Genomic DNA, 23,838 nt, shown 5'->3' with positions numbered 1-23,838 from the left:
TACCTCAGCCAGAAAGAAAACCTCATCTAGTTGCTTAATAAACCTCTCAAAACCAAAAGAAAAGTCGAGAAAAGCCAAAAGCGAAGCATGGTAAGGCGCACCCAGTCATTCTGCACATCCGAACTCCCCTCAACAACTCGGGTCCTTGACGACTATTTCAACATCGATCGCTTTGATTCCCGCGCTGGCACTGCTGAGTCCAAGACATCCGAGACTCCAGATACATCTCGTGTTCGCTCTGTTGGGACGATGACCGACGGTATAGATACTGAAGTTGGAGGGGCAGTTGAGGAGAAGGGGTTGCAGCAGGTGGACGGGTCGTCCGCGGGAAAAACATCGAAGAAGGCTGAGAAGAAGAAAAGGCAGAAGAAGAGGAAAGAGAGAGAGAAAGAGGAGAAAAAATATGGCCGTGTTAACGATGTTGATGAAGAAAAAGCAGTTCAGGTTGAACATGCCGAAGGAGAGCAGCCGCGTCACGAAAAACCTGAGATGGCCGATTCCAACGGACAAGGTGCTGGCCGCCCTACCAATGTATCGGGGGTGTTTGTTGTGTATGGAGATCGTGGAGTTTCGCAGTCGGATCCCCAGCCAGAACAACCAGAGCAGCACAAGGAACAGGGGGTATTCCAGCATTACCGCAATCAAAAGCACGAGCACGAGGATGGATACCAGCGCGAACATGAACAAAGGCATCAGGAAAGCCATGAGAATAAACTCATCTGCCGTGTCCATAGTCGCATGTTGTGCCAGTTCAACGCCGCGTGTTGTGTACACAAGCCCACAGTTGAGTGCGGCTGTCCCCCTCGCGCATCCTGCTGCTGCATACACCATGCAGGTGATTGCTGCTATTGCCGGACCGACGAGACTGCGGGCGTTGTTACACAGGACGAGGACGACTCAAAGACACTCTCTGCTGCTGAATCCGTCGCTGGGCCTTACACGCCTCCTACTCCTCCGATCAGAACGCCACCCCCTGCCGACAACAATGATGATGCTGCTCGCACAGGAGGATTAAGCAAGGCACCCATAACCTCACCTCAAAACTGCTCTGGCGTTCGAGTCATGGTGACGCCTGCATCGCCATCCCCTATCAAGCCCGCCTCACCCCCCAAGATGTTGGGAGCGGATCCCGAAAACGATTTGGCAGCACAGGCGAGTCTCAAACTATCGAATAGCCTGATCGAGATGATGGAATGCAACCACATGAGTGATATCACGCTCACTCTGCGCTCAATAAACGATCAGTTCTGGCCGATCGTGATGACAGCTCACAAGTGCGTCCTTGCGCGTAGTCCACTCGTCACCTCTCTCCTTGTTGGTAGAGAATATTACAGTGAGGAGATCACAGCGGTTGCGGGCGAGGAGTTCATTATGATGAAGACATGGGAGTTGGTGGTGCATTACCTCTACGGCAAGCCTATTATGACAATGGAGACTCTCAAGCCCGTCACATTGGAAGCGTTGGGCTATGATCCGGTATCAGCAGCCGGATATGAGCCCGAGTATATGTTCTCCGTGCAGCTGTCGATGTTAGATATTGCTATCGGATATGCGGCTTGCGGCGCCTTTTTTTATCTTACCCCTATTGTGGACGCTGGATTTGGTCTCGCAATTGATCTTCTTAGCTGGGAAACTGTTGAGTACGTGCTTCACTGTGGACTTTACACGTACAAGTTTCTGGTTGTCATGCCTGATGCGCCTTGGGCTGAGGAGACCGAACACCAGTACGAGGAACCTGGACGTCATACCCAGGATGTTGGAATACTGGGCGAGTCTACCAAAGCATCTGATGCCGAAGGCGATGGCGATGCAACAACCGTCGACGGTGACTCTAAGCGCAACACTGAGAATGCACATCCCGCTCCAGTCCCAGCTCGCAATCCAACCTCAGACGCCATCGCTGTCACTTCAACCAAAGGCCTCTATCCAACGCAGCATGTGGAAGCCGACTGGTCGCGTCGTCTTGTTGGCGCATCACTGGATTTCGTGTTCAAGAACATGACGCCAGACTTCAAGCTGTACTCTGCTGCGCATTCGACTATTATCCCTGATCGTATCCCAGAATTCCTTAAGACCTCACCTTCATCGGAACCACCAGCGCAGACTGCACAGAAGAAGAACCACGTTCGAAAGTCCACCACTCAAACACAGTCTCATCCCCCTTCCGCTGCGGTTGCAAACAACCCACGCCTTGCAGACGTCAAGTTCGGCTCGTTCCCTTCCTTAGGCCTTGAGCCAATCGCCGAAGAAGAAGCAATCGATGATAACCACGAAAAAGAAATAGAGAACCAGAAATCAAACGATAGAAATGAACCCATCGAGAGAGAAAACAAGAAAAACCTTAGCAACTGCGCCGCCCCAGACACACCTACTCTTTCCAGCAAAAAGCCAAGAGCCGGAGTAAGCAACGAGAAAGACGCTCCAGATTCAGTTGAAGCCACTACCCCGGTTGCGACTACAGCCCCCGGACTTGAAGTAACCATCCCTTCGGCAATCCTGCTCACACTGGGCTTTAATGATCTACACCTAGCATTCTCGATAATGGAAAAGCGCGGGATCCTGACTTCGGATCTCGCACGGGAGATTATTCTCGAGAGAGAGGCTAGACGCCAGGCGGCGTTGAAAAACTATGCGGCTGTTTTGATTGCGAAGGCACGGAAGGAAAATGCGTCTGGTGCTAACCCCGCCACTGCAGGTGATGCTGGAGGCGCGAAAAAGGGGAAAGGAAGGTTGAAGGGGAAGGCGAGAAAGGCACAACGGCAGCAAAAGAGCACCGATGGTGTGGATGGTGCGGATGGTGTTGGAAAGAACACTGGTGATGTTGAGTCTGTGAGCGTTGGTGCGGTGCATGTCCCCGATGAGGTGAAGGAGCTGGGTTATCGCGAGTTTTACAGTAACAAGATGGTCCGCGATCCGCGGGAGGACGGAGAAGATGAAGTTGGGGTTGAGATTGTGCTTGAAAGGGAGTGGGTTGGTTTTCAATATTGACTGGCCCCATTTTGTCAATCTTTCGTTTGTGCAGCTTCTGATCCATTAAAAGTGAAGTCAGGATACAGGAACCACTTAGATGGGATGGAATTTATGTATAGAGTAGACACCGTGTTACTTAGCTAGCTAGGCCAGTTACTGTAGTGATCATTTGACCGAATAATGAACAGTTTTTTCTATGTACAGTCTATATACTTTAACTGTCCTCGTTTACAGTCTACTCGAGCCAGCAGATAGTCACTGCTTGTCAGGGAATCCGAAGTTCACGCCGAAAGGAGGAAACACGAAGCGCTGGAAGCCGCTCGTCGAAGCCAGCTCCGCAGAGTATTTGGCAATGAGGTCGACGTCTTCCTTGTCCAGGGCGACGAGGTTTCTGTTCGCTTCGATGCGCGAGGGTGTGACCGACTTGGCTAGTACGGAGGAACCACGGGCCACTGCGTGTTTATTAGTTTTGAGAGCAGAAAGGAAGAAGGTTAGGAACATACAATGCCAGCTCAGCAACACTGTCGCAGGGCTAACGCCCTTCCTCTTCGAAACCTCCACGATGGCCGGGGCACTGAACAACGGCGATCCCGTGCTGCCCAACGGGCTGTAAGCCGTGATAATGATGCCCTTCTCCTTACAATAATCCACAATCTCCTGCTGCGGCAGTGACGGATGGTTTTCGATCTGGTTCGCAGCAGGGACAACCTTCACCTGCGGCAGCAACTCCTCCAGATACAGCTTGGAGTAATTCGACACGCCAATTGCCTTGACCTTCCCGGGGTTCTTTGCAATAAGTTCCTCCATGCTCTTCCACGTCGTCACATGGCTGTGACTGTGCACTATGTCGCGGCTCCCGTCCGCCAGCTTGGGGAACAGCTCGTGGTTCCCGTTCGGGTTCATCGCTAGCGGCCAGTGCACGAGGTACAGGTCGACGTAGTCGAGACCGAGCTTGGAGAGGGAGAGGTTGAGAGCCTCTTCGGGGCGCGTGTGGTATGTGCACCACAGCTTTGTGGTGACGAAGATTTCGGAGCGCTGGACAAGACCTTCAGAGAGGGCGCGGTTGATGCCCTCACCTACTTCGGTCTCGTTGCCGTAGCATTGCGCAGCGTCGATGTGGCGGTAGCCCACTTTGAGAGCGTGGTAGACGGCTTTGCTTACTTCTCCTGGGCCGGACTGCCATGTTCCTGGTGGTTGTTAGGTGGTTGTTTGTTTGTATGGGAGTGAGGGGGAATACCGAGACCAAGCGCGGGGATCTCAGCGCCGGTGTTGAGCTTGAAGCGTGTGTCTGCGATGGTCATTTTTGCGATTGGGTATCTGGAAATAGTTCGTAAAGTAAAAAGAGAGGAAAAGGAAGTAAAAAATTAAAAGAGAAAGAGGGAGAGGGAGAGGGCGAGAAACAGCGGCATGATATACTCCGAAAAAACACGCCTATCCGTGGAGGGGTACCTTGTCGGGGGCTATTCCCCCGGACATTTGTCCAGAGTGCCAACAATAATTCCATCAACCGGAGCGATTCCGATTCTCTGCCCTGGGATTACTTGAACAAGTTAGTCTGAGCCGAGCCAGGCTGGGCTCTGTCTGAGAGAAGAGATTGCGGGGGATCGGAAACTGGGTTCCAGATCTTCGCTGCGGATTCCAGAATCCGTCCTCTTCAGCTACACCATGCCATCACTCGGAATTCGCATCCTCATTCGCTTGCCACAATGCCGTTATATATCTTTTCTTCGTCTCGGGCAGACTCAACTTTCCATCAACCAAACAACTGCCTCTTTTTACTAAAAAAGTTTATTACCAAAAAAGTCCATCATGAGCCCTCACGCCAACGTCGCCAACGGCGCCGCCCTCGAAGAAATCTCCGACGCTGTCGACAACGTCAACGTTCTCAAACAGAACCTCAAGGAAAAGGCCCAGGCCGAGAAAGACCTCTACGAGGAGTCCGAGTTCGACAAGGAAAAGGACAAGACCCAGTTCCGCCAGTACGAGGACGCCTGCGACCGCGTCAAGAACTTCTACAAGGAACAGCACACCAAGCAGACAGTCGCCTACAACCTCAAGGCCCGCAATGATTTCCACTCCAAGACCCGCGCCGAGATGTCCGTCTGGGACGCCATGGAGAAGCTCAACACCCTGATCGACGAAAGTGACCCTGACACCTCCCTCTCCCAGATCGACCACTTGCTACAGTCCGCCGAGGCCATCCGCCGCGATGGCAAGCCCCGCTGGATGCAGCTGACCGGTCTCATCCACGACCTGGGCAAGCTGCTCTTCTTCTACGATGCCCGCGGCCAGTGGGACGTCGTCGGCGACACATTCCCCGTCGGCTGCGGGTTCGACGAGCGCATCATCTACGGCACCGAGTCATTCGAGGATAACGAGGACTTCGGCCACCCTATCTACTCTACCCCCAACGGCATCTACAACCCAGGCTGCGGGCTCGACAATGTCATGCTCTCATGGGGCCACGACGAGTATCTCTACCACGTTGTCAAGGAGCAGTCGACCCTCCCCGACGAGGCCCTCGCCATGATCCGGTACCACTCATTCTACCCGTGGCACAACGCCGGTGCGTACCGGCACCTGATGAACGAGAAGGACGAGGAGATGCTCAAGGCTGTGAAGGCTTTCAACCCGTATGATCTGTACAGCAAGAGCGACGACGTCCCGACGGTCGAGGAGCTGAAGCCTTACTACTTCGACCTGATTGATGAGTTCTTCCCTACCAAGATCATCAAGTGGTAGACTGTCTTTTTTCCCCCTTCTTTTTTGATGATGATTTCTGCATTAGATGTTCCTTTATTTTTACGAGTTACGACGAATCAAAGCTGTATCTTGATGCCATTATTATATTAGCCTTAGTTATTTACCCTTTACATGCATGACATAGATGATAAGATGCTTTTTTACGGAAAGCAACAGTTCTTCAAAGTTCAAAGTTCAAACTCCACTTTCATCTCAAGTCCACTGTCCAAGCAGATTCGAACCAAGTGTAAGCAGTTTCATCGATAGCCGACAATCCGGGCGGCTAAACAGAATACCCGATTAGCCCCACCAAACCACACTCTGGAATATATGCACCGTGCGGTGTAGTCGGAGCTTGATACTGTGTCTAGATGAGTATTTCCAAGCAGGCACATGGCGATGATAGATTGGAAGTATATTTGGTCGATTTGAAGTACGTACTTAGGAGGTTAACTCACCAGCAGAGTCTAAGCCCGTCTACAGTTCTGTACTGAAATCAGCATGATAAGCCCTAATGTAATTCCTTCAGGAACATCTCACTTTTACGTCATTATGCTTGATGTCTGCTTGGTATTTATTGGTATTACCTACATGGCAGGTGCATTCCCGCGAGTCATGTCCAAGCTGCAGCTGGAGTAAGTCGGATCTGATCATACAGTGTAGATGGGAAAGTACCTAGAGATACTAAGTTAAGTCCGAGAACAAAACAAGTTCAGCACACCGTATACTAGCGTGATACTCCTTTGGCAGGGTATTGAATCTATTTTGCCAATCTATATATACTAGACTCTACTCCAAACACATGAAATAAAAACCATAGCCGTTAGAACCGTTAAAAATCATATTCACAGGTTCGCCTTCGGGACCCGGTTCCCACTCTCATCGAAGAAGATCTTCTCCCCCGTTATAAGGGATTCCTGCAGCGCAGCACCAATGCGTACAGCTTGGACAGCACCATCCAGCTTCAGGGGCACAGTCGTGTTCTCCAACACCGAGGCCGTGAACTCGTTCGCCTCCGTCACAAACGCATACTCGAAGCGGTCATAGTAGTGCTGTGGGATCTCTTTCTTGATACCGCCTGCATCGAACGTCTGGACCAGGTTCAACTGCGGCTGCGCATTCACTGTGACCTTGCCCTTTGTTCCAATGAACTCACTCGTGTCTTCCTGGCCTGCGGCCATCATGCGAGAAGCATAGAAGTAGGCCATCTTCCCGTCGTAGAACTCAACCAGACCAACGGCGTTGTCGCGGTCGTTATGCTTGCGCAGGTCCGGCTCGACGGCTGTGATTCCGACTGCAGAGACAGAGCGCACCTTGGACTCTTGTCCGAAGAACCAGAGCGTCAGGTCGATGTCGTGGATGGAGCAGTCGACAAAGATACCGCCGGAGAACTCGGCATACGCGACGAAGAACCCTGTTGGATCGAGCTTGTCGCAGGTCTGGCTACGGATGACGCTGGGGTTGCCTAGGGCGCCGGAGGATATTTTGTTGTAGGCGTCGCGGTAGGAGGCGTCGAAGCGGCGGGAGAAACCGCACATGACTTTGAGGTGAGGCTTTGCATTGGCGGCGTCGAGGACGGATTGGGACTGTTTTTCAATAAGTTACTCAATCTTGGGATGGTTAGGAGGGAGTAATAATCGGTACTAACAATTTCAACGCTGGTTGACAGCGGCTTCTCGCAGAGAACGTGCTTCTCGGCATTGATGGCCTTGATGGCTTGCTCGGCGTGCACGGCTGTGGCAGATGCGACAACGACGGCTTCCAGGCCCTCCTGCTTCAGCATATCGTCGTAGTTCTTGTAGAGCTTGACTCCGTAGGGAGCAAGGTGGACCTTGGCCCATTCGATCTCAGTGTCGTCCGGGGTGCTGGCGGCGACGAGCTCCGCGCGGGGAGTGCGCTCCAGGAAGTTGAGGGCGTGGCGCTTGCCCATGCGGCCGAGGCCGGCGCAACCGATTTTGAGGCGTTGGGCAGTCATTGTGGTGTAAACGGGGGAATTGGGAAGTGAGGATGGGATGAAGGAGCAATTAAGAGTGAGAGTGAGAAATGATGGGAATACGATGAGGGGGGCAAACAGCGAGCGACGAATTTAAGTGTACAGCTGCAGGCGAAAGTCGGTCTGATCTCCAGCAAAGCAGGAGCTTGGATACCCCTCATTCGCAAAATTTAAGCCATTGTCGCACAGGAGTAAGTCCGAGACCAATGGAGACCATCGTCCGTACAGGAACGCAGACGGTGGAGAGCCGGAAAAGGGCTTCCAGAGGGAGAAATGGATTCCGATAGCCCATGCGGGGAAAATTGCCCCTTCTCGCAGATCATACTTCAATGCTGCATAGTCATAGATCATGGCCACAATTAATTACAGTGCTGATGATAATAAGTAAAAGCTCACGCTCTGCGCCTCCGCTTCTCAATGGGGTCCGTGAAGCCCTCGCCCTTCATCCACGCAAGAAGCTTCCTCACGCCTCGTCCCTGCACCGTGCCCGGGCGGCCCTCCAGCGCGCTCCCCAGAACCGCCCAGGCCACCACAAACAGCCAGGCATCGCCGCCCCTCCACCCCTTCCACAATCCCCGCTTCACCCCCGCCTTCCACGCCGAGTCCACTGCTGCTCGGAAAAAGTACAAAAACACGCTGCGGCTGTTATTTCCCAGGAAAGCGAACGGCACCCCGGCAAGTGCGCCGCTGAGGTAAAATCGCTGCGTCGGCAATACTGTCCGTGGCAACGTCGCGTTCCACATGCACAGACTGCCCCACGCCGAACCGATTGCCGTTGAAAGCACTGCCGTCTGTGTGATGACTTGTTTTGACAAACCGTTAACCGTCGATATCGGCTGAGTTAGCCACGCTTTCAAATTCAGCGCCGACCGCGCAAGTGCTACCATCGCGAAAAGTCGCGCTAGAGCAGATGCAGAGAGCAGCAGGTGATGCGCGAGAGCTGTGCCGCAGCTAGGACTACCAGGATGGAGCAAAGCACATGACAGGTTAGGGATTGATGGATGCGCTGGCCCGGTAATCGGCGAGATAGACTTGAGTCCCGATGGCAACACATTGGGAACCGCAGGACGAAGTATAGGCGAGACGAATGCCCTGCGACTGTTAGTTTCTGGTTCCCATTGACATGGCAAAAGGCAAAAAAAAAAGGAGCGAAACAACTTACGGCCAGCGGAGATTAGCAATTGACGCGATCGAATCTACAATCTCATCCTTCTCTGGCCAGGGAAACTGCGCTGGCAAAGTATCCGGTCGGTCGTGAATATAACTCGGTGAGTACCTCATAATCGCATTTCCAAACCACTACGATACTCGGTTAGCCAAAAATCGAAGCCGACATTAAACAAAACCTGGACACAGACCTTAGGTGTAGCCTCCCGATCAAATACAAAGGCGTGGAATAGCTGTGCAAGCGACGCTGGCATCAGCAACCAACTCCCAAACCACCACGGCCGGTTCTCAAACCACCCTTTCTCATCCAGGACATTATAGACCGCCTCCAATCCCCGTGTAGCCGCATAAATCGCCACCGTCATTCGGAGCTGGTTTTGCGTACAAATTCCCAGCGAAAGACCCGCCAGACTGGCACCGACCGCAGGCGCATATCGCGATGTGAGCGCCTTCGAGATGCGCGGATTGCGCTCGCGAAACGGCTGTGCGTCATCGGTACGTAAATTTATGCGCAACTTAAGAAAGAAGCGATGTAGGAGCCGGTGCAGCAAAACCATCAGGGACATCGCAAGGGAAAGGCGGAAATTTGGGGATCGAAGGAGCGAGATCCGGGGTTTTTCCCTATTTCCAAACGCATATTAGCAAAAGATCATTCCCCTTCAAAAATTTCACATTCAAGACAAGAGTATTCCGTACTGAGCCGAGTTCTTTTGTATGCGACCGATAACGAAGTCGACGAGCTTCATCAAGGCCCCCGAGGCCAGAAAGACGCGCAGCGACGCACGTACCGCCGTTTCATTGTATTTATTCTTAGACCGAGTAATGGCTTCGAATCTTGCTGGGGTTGGTAGTTTGTTTTGCAAGGAGCGAGAACGCTGGGCGTAGTCGTGCAGGGCCTTGTATTCTTTGGCGCTCAGGGAGACGCGCAGGGCGTTGCGAACAACTGGGTGCACCCCAGGATCGGGTTGTAGAGCGGGAGCCATATTGTTCCTGTCCTAGGAAGGACCGTTGAGATGGAGGCAGGCGCAATAGGACAGAAAGACAGTCCGGGAATAATGAGGGAGCAGAGGACAATGAGGAGAGTTGAAGATGATCCTGCCCGTGACCTCGGCTCGGGACTTAACCATATTGTGACGTAGCAACATACATGGCCGGGTACATCAAACCAGATCGAGATTCATTGACTCGGGTACCCTGATTTTGACATTTGGATTTTGCTGGGCTATTTCTACTTGGATATACAACGCGCCGATTTATACTCTGCAGCCAGGTACTACCGGTATACGAAGTCAAAATGAGCACGTGCAATCCATACTCCGTACGTACCTCCTAAGCAGCCCTAGTGCTTCAGTTCAACATAATATCATGTCTAAAACGAGAATTAAAGCCATAACACCGCCCAGTCATCCTCATAGGAGTAGGCCGGCATAGCTGAAAATAACCATTATGCTACAGCCGAAACCCATAAATCTGATATCATGCAAAATCCACCATCGCCATCAAAAGACCCTGAATACAAAATATCCTTATAGGAAACAAAACAATCACCAGAAACTGCACCATCCAATCCAATGTTGACAAATATTCTCCACGCTCGTCGCCTGTGCAAGAAGCTTGTCAACTTGGTCGCTCACATTGAGCTCCTCGGTGGGCTTGAAGTCATGACCCGTCAGTTTCTCCCGGACACGCCCAAGCACCTGCAGCGCTCTCGCATTCTGTGCCTCGCGTGCTTCATTGGGGACGCCCTCTTGGGCATCGAGGATGCCGCCTTCAAGAATCGAAGGTCGACGGTGGCGGGAGAAGTTGCTCGGCTGAACGCCATGTTCAATATTGACGCCAGAGACGACCGATTGGCGTCGCTCCGTGTTGAATGGCATTCGATCAGGAGACTCCCGGATTCCGAGACGCCAGTTAATTAGGGGGTCGTGGATGAACTAAATACACGTTAGTTAAGTAAATACAATGGGATAGAGGGAAGGTGACTTACAGCCTCCAGAACAGCCATCAGTGAGTCCTTATTCTCGCGGATCACGCGCATGACAGCCTCGCAAGTGATCCTATAGCTACCTTCGATATTGCTAACTTCCATCGCAAAGGTCAACATACGGGTGAGACGGAATGGCACGCGCTCCGGATACTTCTCCCGATGCATCGCAACCTCAAAGCAGTCACCAAAATCGATGTGAACCACCTTTCCAGTCACCCGGTCCAGAAGAAGATTGGACGGGTGGCGGTCGCCCAAGCCAAGGATGTATCCGACCATGGACATGACACCGAGCGACCGAGTGTAGTTGGTTCGTCGCTCAAGCCAGGCCTCAGAACTCTTACTCTTCAACCACAGAACACGGTATAGATCCTTCCCGGTGGTGTTGTCCATGGCATATCCAAAGACTTCAACCTTCTGCATAAGCGTCAAGTTATCGTAGTCTGGAGCCATCTGCAGCATAATCCTATGCTCGATATTGAGGAGAATGCGTCGTGTTTCTCGGTACTCCTTGATCAAGGCGTGCAAGGTGTCGCTGTTCGTCACCCAACCGATGATACCAGAGTTCTGAGAGAGTGGAATGGCAGGGAATCGCTGTACTGTCAAATGTCGCTTGAAACTCTCACTATCGTTGTCCAGGAGAGTGTTGACTAGCCCAAACAATTGCATAACTCTCTCATCCTGTCTGATATCTTCATGACCTTTCAGTGCATACATATAGGAGCTTCCATCGCTGCCCTTTAATGTCATCCGTCGTGGCCGCTTCTTCGTTTGGAGAACATGTAGGATTGGATCGAAACTGATAATGCGAATAATAGGTCTGCCGCTTTGGTAGGTACCAGGGACAGCGAGATCAAGGTCCACGCAATCCTTGAGCTTGGGCGAGACGTATTTGAGATCAAGTGTCGATAGCTGCGGTAGCTGTCGACTGATCTTGCGGAAAACGGTGTAATACAGATCCCACGCCTGGTTCAAATCACCAATTTCCTCGGTCTCGCGGTAGAGCATGCAGTAGTGCTTCGCCTCCGCAAGGTCGCGCCCGAATGCCTGGGCAAACGATACCTCACGCAGGGTCTCAGCACCCTTGTCAAGCATTTCGTGGAGCGGAGCAAGAGTTGAAAACATCCCTTCCACATTATGGTCGCCGAAATAAAGTCGTGACGCTTCTTCCAGTCCCTCGTGCCAGAGCTCGTGCCATAAGACAGCGACTCTGATAAGTTCGTGGCTTACAAGGTCCGCTTGTTCAACAAGGGTAGCGCTATGTTGCCGCATGCTATCCATGATATTGCTTGCGGACTGTGATCGTCGAGTAACATTAGATTTCATTGCAACCGTCAGGGGATACACGAGAGCCTGAGGGTGTGTCTTGCCGACTTCGGCTAGCAGGCGATGAACAGCGCTTCGAACTCTAAAGTTGGGCTGGTTGATACGAGCGATAAGTTGTGGCGTGACCGCAAGCCATGTATCGATATTCACAGCAGTAAATCCCTCTGTAACAACAGAGTTTACTTCCTGGTCACCCCCATGGTTGAACCAAAGGGTAAGCAGCCGTAAGGTGTCCTGTAGAGAGGATGTTGATGATAGCCCAATAGATCTGAGGAAGCCACGGATAGCAGGAATCACATGTTCTGTTACAATATGACCTGGAACCAGTGCCAAACTTCCACCATCCTTGTTCGCTTGGCTCGCAATTGTTGTAACGACCTCGAAATTCGCCAGGGCCCATGAGTGCCAGGCTTTGTAAGAATCGCGGTTGTATCTAGTAGCTGCCGAGTATGCATTGAGCACTTCACGGACATGCTCTGGTCGCCAGTCTCCTCGTTGCAAGGCGGTCTGCCACTCACCAAGCCTAAGGTAGCTTTTGGCGAGGAGCCTTCGGAACTTGTTAACGTCACCAACGCGATCTCTGAGGCCCATGATATCGGTGTGATTTCCTTCGGTAATACCGTTGACTCCGTTGACGCCATTGATACCATTATGTTCGGATTGCGAGGCGACAAGTGCATTGAAACGTGTAAAATCTTCGGTAAGGTTCCCAGTGAACTCTCTGAGCATTTGAAGGGCCTCGCGTTGACGACCACTGGACCAGCTAAACTTCAAACGAGCATATGTAACTTCTGGCGGAGAGATAGTGCGTGTGCCGCCGCTGCCATCAGAGAGAACCATCTCCAACGACGCTAGAGATCGTTCGGCAAGGCCCATGCGGTTAGATTTGCGGCAAAGGTTTGCAAACTTGATCCACATGTCCAGGTTCTCTCGGGGTGTGGTGACGAGTGCTCTGACCTTGAGCATGCGTTGCCAGACCTCCACGTTCTGTTGACAGCCAAGGAGTCGTCTGTTCCAGGTCTGGCGCATGGCGTCTTGCTTCTCCGGGTCACCTACATTTTGTTTGTATGTGATGATCTCCTCAAGCTCGGCAAGCATTTGCACGCGGACGACCACGTTATATGCGCGGTTGTACGATTCTCCAAGAAGTGCGGAGAGCTCGGTGTCAAGACCATTTCGCGCCTTTTCGATGTACATAACCGCTTCGTCGAACTGGTTACGATGAATCGCCAAGATGGCACCGAAGAATGAACGGTCAGGAGATTGTTCCTTCATGACACTCAGGTACGAGTCCATCAATTCCCACTGGCCTCGACCCCATGCGGCCGCAGCAGCTAGAGGAGCGATGGACTTCCGATGCTCAAGAGAAGCCTGGTTCCATTTCTCCTGAGCCAAATCAGACAGCACCTTCCATTCTCCAAGGGCGTGTAGACAACGCATTTTACCCATTGTAATGCCGAAAGAGTCCGGATCAATCTTCTCACGTCGTTTATAAGCCGCAAGAGCCTCCTCCCAGCGTTGAAGTTTCTCGAACCATGTTTCTTTGAGTTCGACATCCCGATACGCTTGGGCTTTTCTAAGAATACCGATGGCGGCATCGGACTGTTGGAGTTGATTGTTGATGGTGATCAAGGCTTCCACGGCTCCAGAATTCTGATCTTGCTCGAACTCGAGTTCCTTGTAGTGAAGTGCCTTTGCAAAGGCATGGCATTTGGCCGCATACTTGCCAAGTGTGCGGATGTCAATCGGTAACGCTTTGTCATCATGCTCCATAAATTCAGCGAGATTGAGAAGGATTTGAAGAATTTCTGGGGGGATGTTTGGTGATGTAAGTGCCTTTTCAATTGATCGTACCAGCTCTTCCTGGTATTGATCATACAATTCTGTCCAACAAGAAACAAAGGCGGCGTTGAATAGGTCTCTCGCGAGAGGTTGGTATATGCCCGCCAAGCTCGCGCAGGCACGTAGGGCTGGCGAAGGTGACTCCTTCAAGAGCTCCACGCTGAATCTTCGAATCCACTCCTGCCAGTCCTCACGTGTTGACTTCTGTGATGCATCCCAGGCGTTCTTCAAATGTTGCTGGTTGACTACCATTTTCTTCTGGCCAATCTCGGCGTAATTGGCGTCATCTGCCAAGTTCGCATAACTCTCATCGGGGTTAAGATCTTGGGGAAGTGGATCTCCCTTTTGGAGCTTTGTCACTAGAATCTGATAATTGACATGAGTGACCTGGTGATGCTTCAAAACCTTGTTCAGCAAGTGGATATAATGGTTGAAGTCTTGGCCAAGCTGGAATATCAAAGAGCAGATACAGTCCATGGCGGATTGTCTCAGCATGCGGTCGTTGCCGGCAACGACTCGGGACAGAGAGTGGACGATCAAGGATGCAAAGTCGGAAACATTCACTTGTCGTGAGAGTTTCGTCAGACTGTCAATGGCGGACTTCCTAATACTCGGTGGGTTCTGAGCTCTATCGAATAGACGCACAATGGATGGGACGATCAAATGCATATACTCCTCGCCACTGGGGCCAAATATTAGGAAGCTGTGCAAGATCCTCTCTGAAGGTTGTCGGCGCGGGGTGTTATCCTTTTCAAGCGTATCCAGCATTGGAGGAACAAGACTAGCAAGATATTTCTTGAATTCACCCTCCAGGGACTTGGCCACCGCATCCACGAGAGATAGAATGGTCCCCTGGACTTGATACGACACATCCCAAAACTCTCGAACAACCTCAATGATTTCAGGGAGGAAGGCTCTTATGTGCTGTTTCACGATGTTGACAAGAATTGCCATTTGGTTGAAATATGATTCAAGTCGTCCTCCAGGCGAACCTCGAATGACAGAGATAAAACCTGGAATAATTTGACCAAGGAACGGTACACATTTCAAGCCAAGGGTCTTGAAAATGGTGACAATCGCATCGATGACAGCGGAATGGTATTGTTGAAGGGAGTTCTCACGGAGTATGTTTTGCAAGAGGGTGTGGATCACAACAGTTGGGTAGTACTCTTCATTAGACGGCGCAAGTCCTTGCATGATGAGACTAACATCTGATACTGTTTGTACTTCGTTGATATGGTGAACATCAGGTGCTGTTTCGCTTATTTGCTGGTATTTGTATGGGTCCAAAGCACCAAGGGTTCCCAGAACCTTGATCGTCTCTTTGCGAAGCGAACCTGCTTGCTCCGTCTTGATAATTCCGATGAGTACCGCCAAGAGATGGGGGTGATCGATATAGGGTTCGATAACGTAGCCGGAGTTGCTAGATATTTGGCCCAACGTTCGTAGGGCCGCCTCTCTCTTGGCATGGGAAGAAAGATCTTGCAATGCATCAAGAATTATCGGCATAAGTTGGGGTAAATACGCTCTCATATCACTTCCCCCGACACTTGCAAGCTCCCCGACAGCTTTGAGCGTGGTGGAGGCGACACCGTGGTTGACATCAGTTGCCTTCGGTAGCAGAGTTGTAACCATAGGATCCACATATGACCTTATGAGTTTCGTCGCGTTTGAAACGAAAAGGCTGATAAGCTGGGCACTTTCCTCCTTCTGGCGCGCAGTGTTTGCAAACCCAAGCCCAGTGAGCAAGTTCACCAGCAACTTTCGTAATGGTGGAAATACATAGGCGGGGTTGACACTGGAAAGGCGCCCAATTATGCAGATTGAGGCCTCTCTAACAGAGAACACCTCGTCATTCACAGCTAAAAAGAGGCATCGAATGTTTTCTGGCCGCGCGAGATGTCGGTCAAACTTGCGATCAAGTGATAATAAGACGGTACGTCGAATTTCGGGATCTGGGTCCCCAACGCCAACGGTCAGTAGTTTGTCAATGACTTCGCTGACAACCTGTATGGAATGGCTACTGGTTTGATTAATGATTGGATCGTGCACAAATAGCTGACAGCAGGTAAGAGCGGCAGCCTTCCGAATCTCGGAGTTGTCGTTCTCGACGTAATGGATAGCTACGTCGCGCACGAACTCATTGAGGATATGGCCAGAAAAATCGAAACTTCCCAATGTATGGAGGGCTAATGCGATTTCGACATCAGAGTGTAGCTCCTGAGGAGTGAAATCCTTGGCGAATGAAGGCATTGGAGGAAGCCTGCTCTCGGGACATCCCAAAGGCCGAAAAGGGGTGCCATCGAGTATCAGACTGAGCATATCAAGCAACTTTACTTGAATCGTGGGCTTGATTGGTGGTATGTAATGAGCCATGTCAACAAGAGCTTGTGTCAGAGATTCGCTCAATCCACAAGCAAAGATGGGGTCCAGGAGCGATTCCATGTATTTGCTGAGTGCCTGCCCCACAGCTAGAGACAGCATGCTGATACATTCAAACATCGGCGCTTCGTTGATGGTAGCCCGATTCCGCCTTCCAATTGTTAGCATATGTAATAAAGAATCCGTAATGATGCACTTACGCTTTCAAGGAAAGTCCTTCCCGAATGTAAAGAATAATACCATCCAGATATTGTGCAATGGCAACACCAACGGCATTCGCGATCTTCCCAATAGCTATGAAAGCAGAATTTCGCTCTTTTTCTTTCTTCAGCTGAGCCTGTAGGTAAACCATGAATTTATGAAGGTATGTCTCGGTGAAGTCAACGGGGGCATAAGAGGCGAGAATGGGAATCGTGAGAACGACCTGCGTCCGAATCTTGGGGTCGCGGTGGTCCTTGAGACGAAGGACAATTTCGCATGCATTTCGATAATGCTCGTTCATGAACATAGCACCCTTGAGAAGAAGTTCCTTGAGGACCAAGAGTGACCCATGTATCCAATCCACATTATTCGACTTCAGGCCCAAAAGCGCTTCCTCGTATATCCTCGCAAACCACAGTTGTCGAACCTGCATATCTCGCGCAGCGATAATTTCAAAGCATTCGCTCACTGCTTCAGCGGCAGTCTCTCGAATGAGCACTTTTGGGTCCCTGAGAGCAACCCAGATGAGTTCGAAAATTTGAGGAACGAACCCATAAAGGAGTGTGGGGGAACCTTTCGCCAGTTCTCGAATAACCAGCACGGCAGCGAATCGCCGGCCTTCTTGTCGTTCGGACTGAAGCCATTCCAGCGCCGATTGTATTTCACTTTCAACGAGTTCGGCAGTGAGCGCACCGCCGGGCTTTGCTAGCCGACCAAGTGCCCGCGCGGCGTAGACGAGGACGGCATTATCGCTGCTGCGGAGCGCACTTCGAAGATAGCTGGCAAATCTGGTCGTCTTCTGGGCATTATCCACACCTTCAAAATCTATTAACCGATCAAGGGCGAGGAGACCTCCGATTCTTTCGTGCGCATCGTTCCCGGTGACGACGAGTTGGGCGATGCGTTGACTAACGGCGTTATAGAACTCGATAAACTTCTCGGGCGCCCAGTCTAGGATAAGAGGTCTCCAAGTTAGCTCGTTGCAGTCGGTTAATTAATTTGAAAGCTTATATTACCTCTTGAGATGGCAAGGACGTTTTCATAAAGCTCGTAAGCAGCTCGGACTCGTGTATCTTCGTTCTTAGACTTGAGCTCGATAAAGAGCCTTTGGGTGACGTCCGTGATCGGACCTGCTTGCGCCATTCTGGATATCGAACCCTAAGGGTGACATTTGACGGCAGCCTCAAGGGCACTCAAAATGACAGCGGGGGCATGAGCGGAGAGTCGAGGGTAGATAAACGAGGAGAGGCGGCGGGCTGGAGGTCAGAAGGTCTGGAGTCGTTCACGGTTCCCGCTCACTAGTGCACGAGCTAAACATGCCTGAGGCATCAATGTCTGCCTTGTCTACTAGGCCGCTGACCATTAATAGCTGCTCCTTCCTCAACCTTCTCTGTGTTACTGCGATGTTGACCAGGAAAGCATAAACTCTTTCTTTCTGAATCCAGCTTTGTTTCGGTTCTTAACAATAGACTTGCTTGACACGAACTCCCAGCAGACTATGACGACGGCCAATATATTCTCTCTATAGTACACCATGACAAGGCACGAGATACTCCTCAATGAATTCATTTATGTTGCTAACGTCACTCACTAAAGAGACACCGCGTCGTTAACTCCATAGAGTGCGTGTCCACCTCCAGGTACCGCGGATCTTGGACAAACACTGGGGGAACTCAGGCACCTAGGACTACTGGTAGGTCACAACCACTGAAACACAACCTAGAAAGGTGCGATGTCATGCTAACGCAGCAATTCAGGTCCAGACACCCTCTTCTCCCTGTAAATGTCCGTTGAGCCACACGTTACGGTGGCAACCCTCCGGTGTTTTCACACAGCTACAGTATCCTTGGTGTCCCTACCAAGTCAGCTTTTTATATCTTCCACTGATACCTTCCCCTTGCTTAGGACAGCCATGGAAGCCCATACATGGCAAGCCATCGCCGGAAAATAAGATTTCTGGCCATTTAATGGCCAATATAAGGAGCCCGGCTACTTTTAGATTTCTTCTTTCATCGAAATGAGGGGAGAACAACTTCTTTTGAGGATGCTGCTGCGGTTGCCCAAACAGCCAAAGGCCCGGTGCGGTGATTTCTCCTTTCATCGAAAAGCAGAAGAGCAAGTACTTGCTGGATACACTGCTGCCGTGTCCTTGCGAGCTTGGATATTCAAGCAATTACGAATTCTTTCTTAGCGAGAAACGAAAGCAATTTGAGAATGCCAATGATACCGCCGACGCAGCGACAGCCCACTTGCGATGATTTCTCATTTCATCGAAAAGCAGAAGAGCAAGGGCTTACTGGATACCTGTAGGGCGCAGTTTTGGTTTGCTATAAGTGCAATGACGGGTACTTCCAACATGGGAAAGTGTAACAAGAACCTGGGGGATGGCTTGGGGCCCTTTGCGCACGTTTCAATCACCGATTCTCTTCTTTAAGTTATGGCGAAGGGACGGACGCTAGTCTACCAGCCCGTCGTTTCATCCCATCGGGCTCGGAAATTTAGGTGCATGTATAGGGATTCGCGTATTTACTTCACTTCAATTCAATTAGTCGACGGGAGGTTTGACAGCAATTCCCTACACCACGCAATATACCCATAGGTACCTTCTAAGGTAAGACTTGCCCTCTTTAGCCAAGCTGGAAATTGCTCATAAGGTTAAAGTGAAATGACATTCCATTTCTACAGGAACTGGCTAGTGGTTGATTCTCTGTAAACTATACTGTCAATTGTTATAGGCTTTCCCTGTCCGCCAGTAATGTAGTTCGCTTGCCTGCTAATTCCGCTTCTGTATGACTAACTGAATAATGGCTATCAGTATCAACGTTTATGGCAGTTAACAGAAGATCAATGCATGGTTTGAAGCAGTGGCAAGTCCGTGTTTCCAGTCTTCCAGTTTTTAAATGCTACTAACTAGTAGTACTTGGGGCTTCAAAAGCCGGCAGTGATTCATATGATGGATGACAAGGAGAATGCCGATGGAAAGAACAAATTACGAAAGAGTTTTAATTAAGCCTCACGTTAATTAACAAAACGAAAATGAATTATCGATCAAGGCTACATGAACACAACAATGATAACGGCAATAGATACAGGGAACAAATGCTATATCCGAAGGAAGATCAAGCGATCACAGCGCAAGAACAAGCGGACATGCAGGTTCAGTCGTATTAGTCCATGTACCATCAGAAAATTAAGATGTACCAGAAGCAATCATCTATCCATCTCTTGTACCGTGTTTCGAGTTCATGGTGTCAGCAAGGGAAGAGGTGTGAACGAGGTGTAATGTGTGCCATGTCGAACCCGTCGTTCTAATCAAATCAATCATCAAGTGGTCATTGCGGGTTCGATTTAGGAAGCTCGTCCCACGTCAGGATCGTCATCAAGCATTATTTAGTGTCGGGTTCGGTTCGCTCATTGCCATCTCTTTAACTACCCCAGCCGACCCACTTGCGAGGCATCACTCGCCAGACCTTGCACTCGCCGCTGCGCATGTCATTGAGCTTGAAACTCTCCATTTTGACTTTCTTACTCTCCCGGCCCTGTTCCCAGGCACGGATCTTCTTCTTTGTTCCATCCCAGTCCACCACAACACCGACGTGGTCGGGTTTGCCAACCTCGACGCTGTACTTCTGGTGCATTGTTCCGCGGTGTCCTTGGAAGCGAGCATTGCGGAAACTTACAATATCACCAGCGCGAATCTCATCGTTTTGCTGCACGGATGCATTGGCCATATTAGAGTAAACCAAAGCACCATATGCTCGATTGCCGACAGGACGAAGAGCATCCGACAAATCCTCAAATAGGTGCTCAATCAAACCGAATGGCGTACCATCTGCCACAGTTGTGTTTTGGATAGTATTGACGCCCTGGCTGACACGCGTGCCAATCTGGACGTGCGCAGCCTCAAGCTGATCCTGGCGAGGCGGCAGAGGGGGCTGTTCATGGCGTTGTTCCAGCGTCGCATCGGCAGGATTGCGAGCATCATAGTTCACAGTAATTACGGTTTGAGAATAGTCTCGGAACAGAGCGTACACGTCCTTGTTCACTGTGGTCTTGCCGCCTCGTTTTGAGGAACTTGACTCTTCAAACTCGAGGAGAATATCCTGGCGATTTTGGAGGGCAGGAGGAGGCATGTTTGGCTGGGCCCACCACGCGGTGCTCTCAGCCAAGTCAACTTCCATGGCAATAAAGCCCTGGTCAATGGATGGACGGTTTACATCCATAGAGCGTCGCACAGATGGCTGTGCCCTCGGCACGTCCAAAGATGCACGGTTGGATCGTGGTGCTTGATGAGGGATCACCGCCGGGGGTTGACTCGGGGGAGGAGGGGCTGAAATCTCGGGGGCTGTCTGTACAGGGGATGCATCGTACAAGCTGTCCGATTCATCATCTTCTTCAACAGGTGGCGGCGGGGGTGGAGGAGGAATGTTTGGTCGACCAGTCGGCACTGGGGCTGACTTGGGGGCAGGCAATCCATGCGTTGGCGCAGTGTAACGATAAGGATCATACTCATCATCATCACCATAAGATGGCTCCTTCTGGGGAGGGGGCGGTGGAGGAGCTCTGGGTGCATCTATGGAAGCTCTACCAGAACCGGAGCTCTTCGGGGGTTGAGATGGAGGAGGCGGAGGAACCCCCCTAGGAACAGAAGGGGGGAGTGGCGGTACACGGGTCTCTGCCGGGCTGCGGGGTGATTGAAGGGATTGATCGTCGGTTGCAGTGCCTTCATCAAGGCTAGAATCCCGTCCATGTGCTTTCAAGGCATCCTTAAATTTTGCACCGGGCGCGATATCGGTATCATAATCACCGTCGTATTCTGTCACCTCGCCTTCGACATCCTCTCCAGCTTGCCGAGGCTGAGATATACCACTAGTCCGACTATCAGCGGTTGACCTACGTCGGACGGCTCCAGGAGGGGGTGGTGGAGGGGGTCGAGTTTGAGTAGGAACTGGAGGGTTTGCTGGGACGGGTGGAGGCCCTCGACTGAGTCTCTTCTCGGATGAGAATGTCGGCGACTTTGGAGAGGTTGTATCATAGGTTGACGAACGACGAGAGTCAAGATGGTCCGGCAATGGAGGTGCCTCCGAGGGCTTGCCCGCGGCTGCAGCGTTCAAAGACAAGTTCTGTGCATGCACGGATAACTCATCATCAGAGTCCTCACCACCAGATGTAGGGCTTCTCACGGGAGGGGGGGGAGCAGGTCGACCTGGTTTGGAATTTAGTTCAAAATATGAAAATTTTTGATGTTTAGATTACTCACCTCCTGGCACTGGCGGGGGGGATAACGGTAGATCGTGAGAACTGGGGGGCGGAACAGGGCGTGTCTCCATCGGCGGAAGTGGAGGGGGCACTGCGCGCTCTAAACGGCGAATTAATTAGTAAAAAGAAAAAAAAAAAAAACCGAGAAATGGATGGTGCAGGAGTTGTATACCGCGAGGAGAAGATAATGACTTTTCAACTGAGCGACGAGGAGCTTCTTCTTCAACCTCATCCTCACCAACTCTAGACGTTCCGGATTGAGGGGGTTGTCCAACCGCAGCAATTGACGGTGGCTCCTCATACTTCTCGGCTGTAGGAGAAGCTAATGGTGACCTGGGATTCATCCCGGGCAGAGCCATAACAGGAACCGGGGGTGCACTTGGGGTTGGGGCTGTTTCGGTATCGCCAGTGTCCTTTTCTGTCTCCGCAGGCGCAGGCGCCTTGGGCTTTCGAGATGCAGGTCCAGGAGCGGGCATTCCGCCAGGAGGTCCGAAGAAGCCCATCATACCCATACCTCCACTCATCTTTGCCATCCTTTCTCGAAGTTCCATCTTGCGCTTAACCTCTGGGTCCATATCTTCCTCTTCCTCTTCCTGCTGCTCGTCTGATTCAAGCTCTTCATTCTCCTTTCCATCCTCTTTGGCTTCAGGTTGCTCGACCTGTCTTTGGACGGGAGGTGGAATTGCGGCGCGATCATCTACATCTTCTCTTCCCGTAGATGTCTCATCGGCATCTTCGGTATCTGCAGCAGCTGAATCATCTGCATCATTTGTATCGCTCGTCAAGTCTTGGAGCGCGGACTGTTGCACTGCAGGTTGCGCCGTGGAAGCGCTGGCGCCCTTGACTGTTTCCACACTGTGATCCCTGCCAGTTTCCGGGGATTCAAGGTCTTCAGATTCTGGCTCAGCAGCTGGAACGACCTCTTCCTGAGTTTCTTGGCGTGGCTTCTGAGGTGGCTTGGGCTTTTCTTTCTTCTGGGCAGCTTCGGCGTGGCGGGCAGCTTGCTCCATCTGTTGCTTTTGCAGAAGTGCAATTCGTTCCTTCAAGCTTGTTGGCTTAGGTTGTTCCTCCGTGCCCTCCTCAGTACCTTCAGTGGGCGCAGGCCGGCTCTCGGCAACGGGTGGTTCAGGTGCCGGCCGGTCCCGGATCTCAGGGTCCTCCTCCCGCTTGTATACCGTTGCAGGAGGCTCTCGAGACGGTGGTGGGACATAGGCATTCTTACTGGGAGGCGGCGCAACGAAGGGCTTCTTGATAAATGATTGAGAGGAGTAACCTGGCGGCTTAAACGGCGCAATTGGCGGTGCCGCCGGTTTATTGAAAGCGGCAATGCGATCCCTGAACGAGGACCCAGAGGGCTTCTCTGCCACAGCAGGAGGCGGCGGCTTTGACGCAAGCTTGGGAGCAGGAGGATTGGACTCTTCCAGGGGACTCTGAGCAGCAGGTGCCGGCGCAGGTGCTGCTTTAGGAGGGGCGGGCTCGACCGGTGACTCTTCCGCAGCGGCGGGAGGGGATTGAGGAAGAGGTGGTACAGGTCTCGTCTCTAGCGGAGCTGGGGGAGGAGCTGCCTCTTCTTCGACCTCCGGGGCGCGAGTCTCTGCCACAGGCGATTCAATCGTAGCTGGCTCGGGAGGTGGCGGTGCAGCAGCCTCGGGCTCTTTCTTCGGCCTGCTAGGGCGCGTCGGTCGCGGGGGAGCAGGGGGCTCATATTTCTCCACGAAATTCTTGGGGAAAATACCCTCTACCTTGCTCCCCGACTCATCGGGGTATTCGCCAAAATACCACTCGTCATCCTCCACAGCAGTCACTGTTATGATCTGGCCGATGGCAAATTTAAGGTCATCCTCGTGGTCCGAAGTATACTCGAAAACCGCCTTGACCGTAAACGGCGGGCTAGACATTGGGGAAGCCGACCCTCACTCGGAGGAAGTTGGTACAGGGGAGGTGCGGACCGCGCTGGAGCCAAGTGGAGGGG

General features: G+C 51.6%; 7 protein-coding genes across 7 annotated transcripts; 2 read left to right on the top strand and 5 right to left on the bottom strand.

Annotated features, from left to right (window-relative positions):
• Positions 1 to 87: 87 nt before the first annotated feature.
• Positions 88 to 2,988, top strand: APUU_11032A (uncharacterized protein; the record flags this gene model as incomplete). The annotated part of the gene is made up of 1 exon (XM_041693791.1): positions 88 to 2,988. One exon carries the CDS (start codon positions 88 to 90, stop codon positions 2,986 to 2,988), a length of 2,901 nt encoding a protein of 966 aa, XP_041550398.1.
• A 237-nt stretch (positions 2,989 to 3,225) lies between these two features.
• Positions 3,226 to 4,271, bottom strand: GAR1_1 (putative glycerol dehydrogenase; the record flags this gene model as incomplete). The annotated part of the gene is made up of 3 exons (XM_041693780.1): positions 3,226 to 3,422; positions 3,474 to 4,157; positions 4,208 to 4,271. The coding sequence occupies 3 exons, from the start codon at positions 4,269 to 4,271 to the stop codon at positions 3,226 to 3,228; spliced, it is 945 nt and encodes a 314-aa protein (XP_041550397.1).
• A 508-nt stretch (positions 4,272 to 4,779) lies between these two features.
• Positions 4,780 to 5,712, top strand: APUU_11030A (inositol oxygenase; the record flags this gene model as incomplete). The annotated part of the gene is made up of 1 exon (XM_041693769.1): positions 4,780 to 5,712. One exon carries the CDS (start codon positions 4,780 to 4,782, stop codon positions 5,710 to 5,712), a length of 933 nt encoding a protein of 310 aa, XP_041550396.1.
• An 845-nt stretch (positions 5,713 to 6,557) lies between these two features.
• On the bottom strand, positions 6,558 to 7,687 carry APUU_11029S (putative NAD binding Rossmann fold oxidoreductase; the record flags this gene model as incomplete). The annotated part of the gene is made up of 2 exons (XM_041693757.1): positions 6,558 to 7,298; positions 7,361 to 7,687. 2 exons carry the CDS (start codon positions 7,685 to 7,687, stop codon positions 6,558 to 6,560), a joined length of 1,068 nt encoding a protein of 355 aa, XP_041550395.1.
• A 410-nt stretch (positions 7,688 to 8,097) lies between these two features.
• Positions 8,098 to 9,855, bottom strand: APUU_11028S (uncharacterized protein; the record flags this gene model as incomplete). The annotated part of the gene is made up of 4 exons (XM_041693746.1): positions 8,098 to 8,797; positions 8,868 to 9,004; positions 9,064 to 9,493; positions 9,569 to 9,855. The coding sequence occupies 4 exons, from the start codon at positions 9,853 to 9,855 to the stop codon at positions 8,098 to 8,100; spliced, it is 1,554 nt and encodes a 517-aa protein (XP_041550394.1).
• A 561-nt stretch (positions 9,856 to 10,416) lies between these two features.
• On the bottom strand, positions 10,417 to 17,750 carry tor (putative TOR pathway phosphatidylinositol 3-kinase TorA; the record flags this gene model as incomplete). Its single annotated transcript, XM_041693735.1, has 4 exons — positions 10,417 to 10,806; positions 10,860 to 16,557; positions 16,607 to 17,558; positions 17,624 to 17,750. The coding sequence occupies 4 exons, from the start codon at positions 17,748 to 17,750 to the stop codon at positions 10,417 to 10,419; spliced, it is 7,167 nt and encodes a 2,388-aa protein (XP_041550393.1).
• Positions 17,751 to 20,032: 2,282 nt separating this feature from the next.
• Positions 20,033 to 23,764, bottom strand: APUU_11025S (SH3 domain protein; the record flags this gene model as incomplete). The annotated part of the gene is made up of 3 exons (XM_041693724.1): positions 20,033 to 21,813; positions 21,868 to 21,966; positions 22,039 to 23,764. The coding sequence occupies 3 exons, from the start codon at positions 23,762 to 23,764 to the stop codon at positions 20,033 to 20,035; spliced, it is 3,606 nt and encodes a 1,201-aa protein (XP_041550392.1).
• Positions 23,765 to 23,838: the final 74 nt, after the last annotated feature.

Source organism: Aspergillus puulaauensis, chromosome 1, assembly GCF_016861865.1.
Source record: "Aspergillus puulaauensis MK2 DNA, chromosome 1, nearly complete sequence".
NCBI lineage: Eukaryota > Fungi > Ascomycota > Eurotiomycetes > Eurotiales > Aspergillaceae > Aspergillus > Aspergillus puulaauensis.
This window is presented reverse-complemented; position numbering and strand designations above follow the sequence as displayed.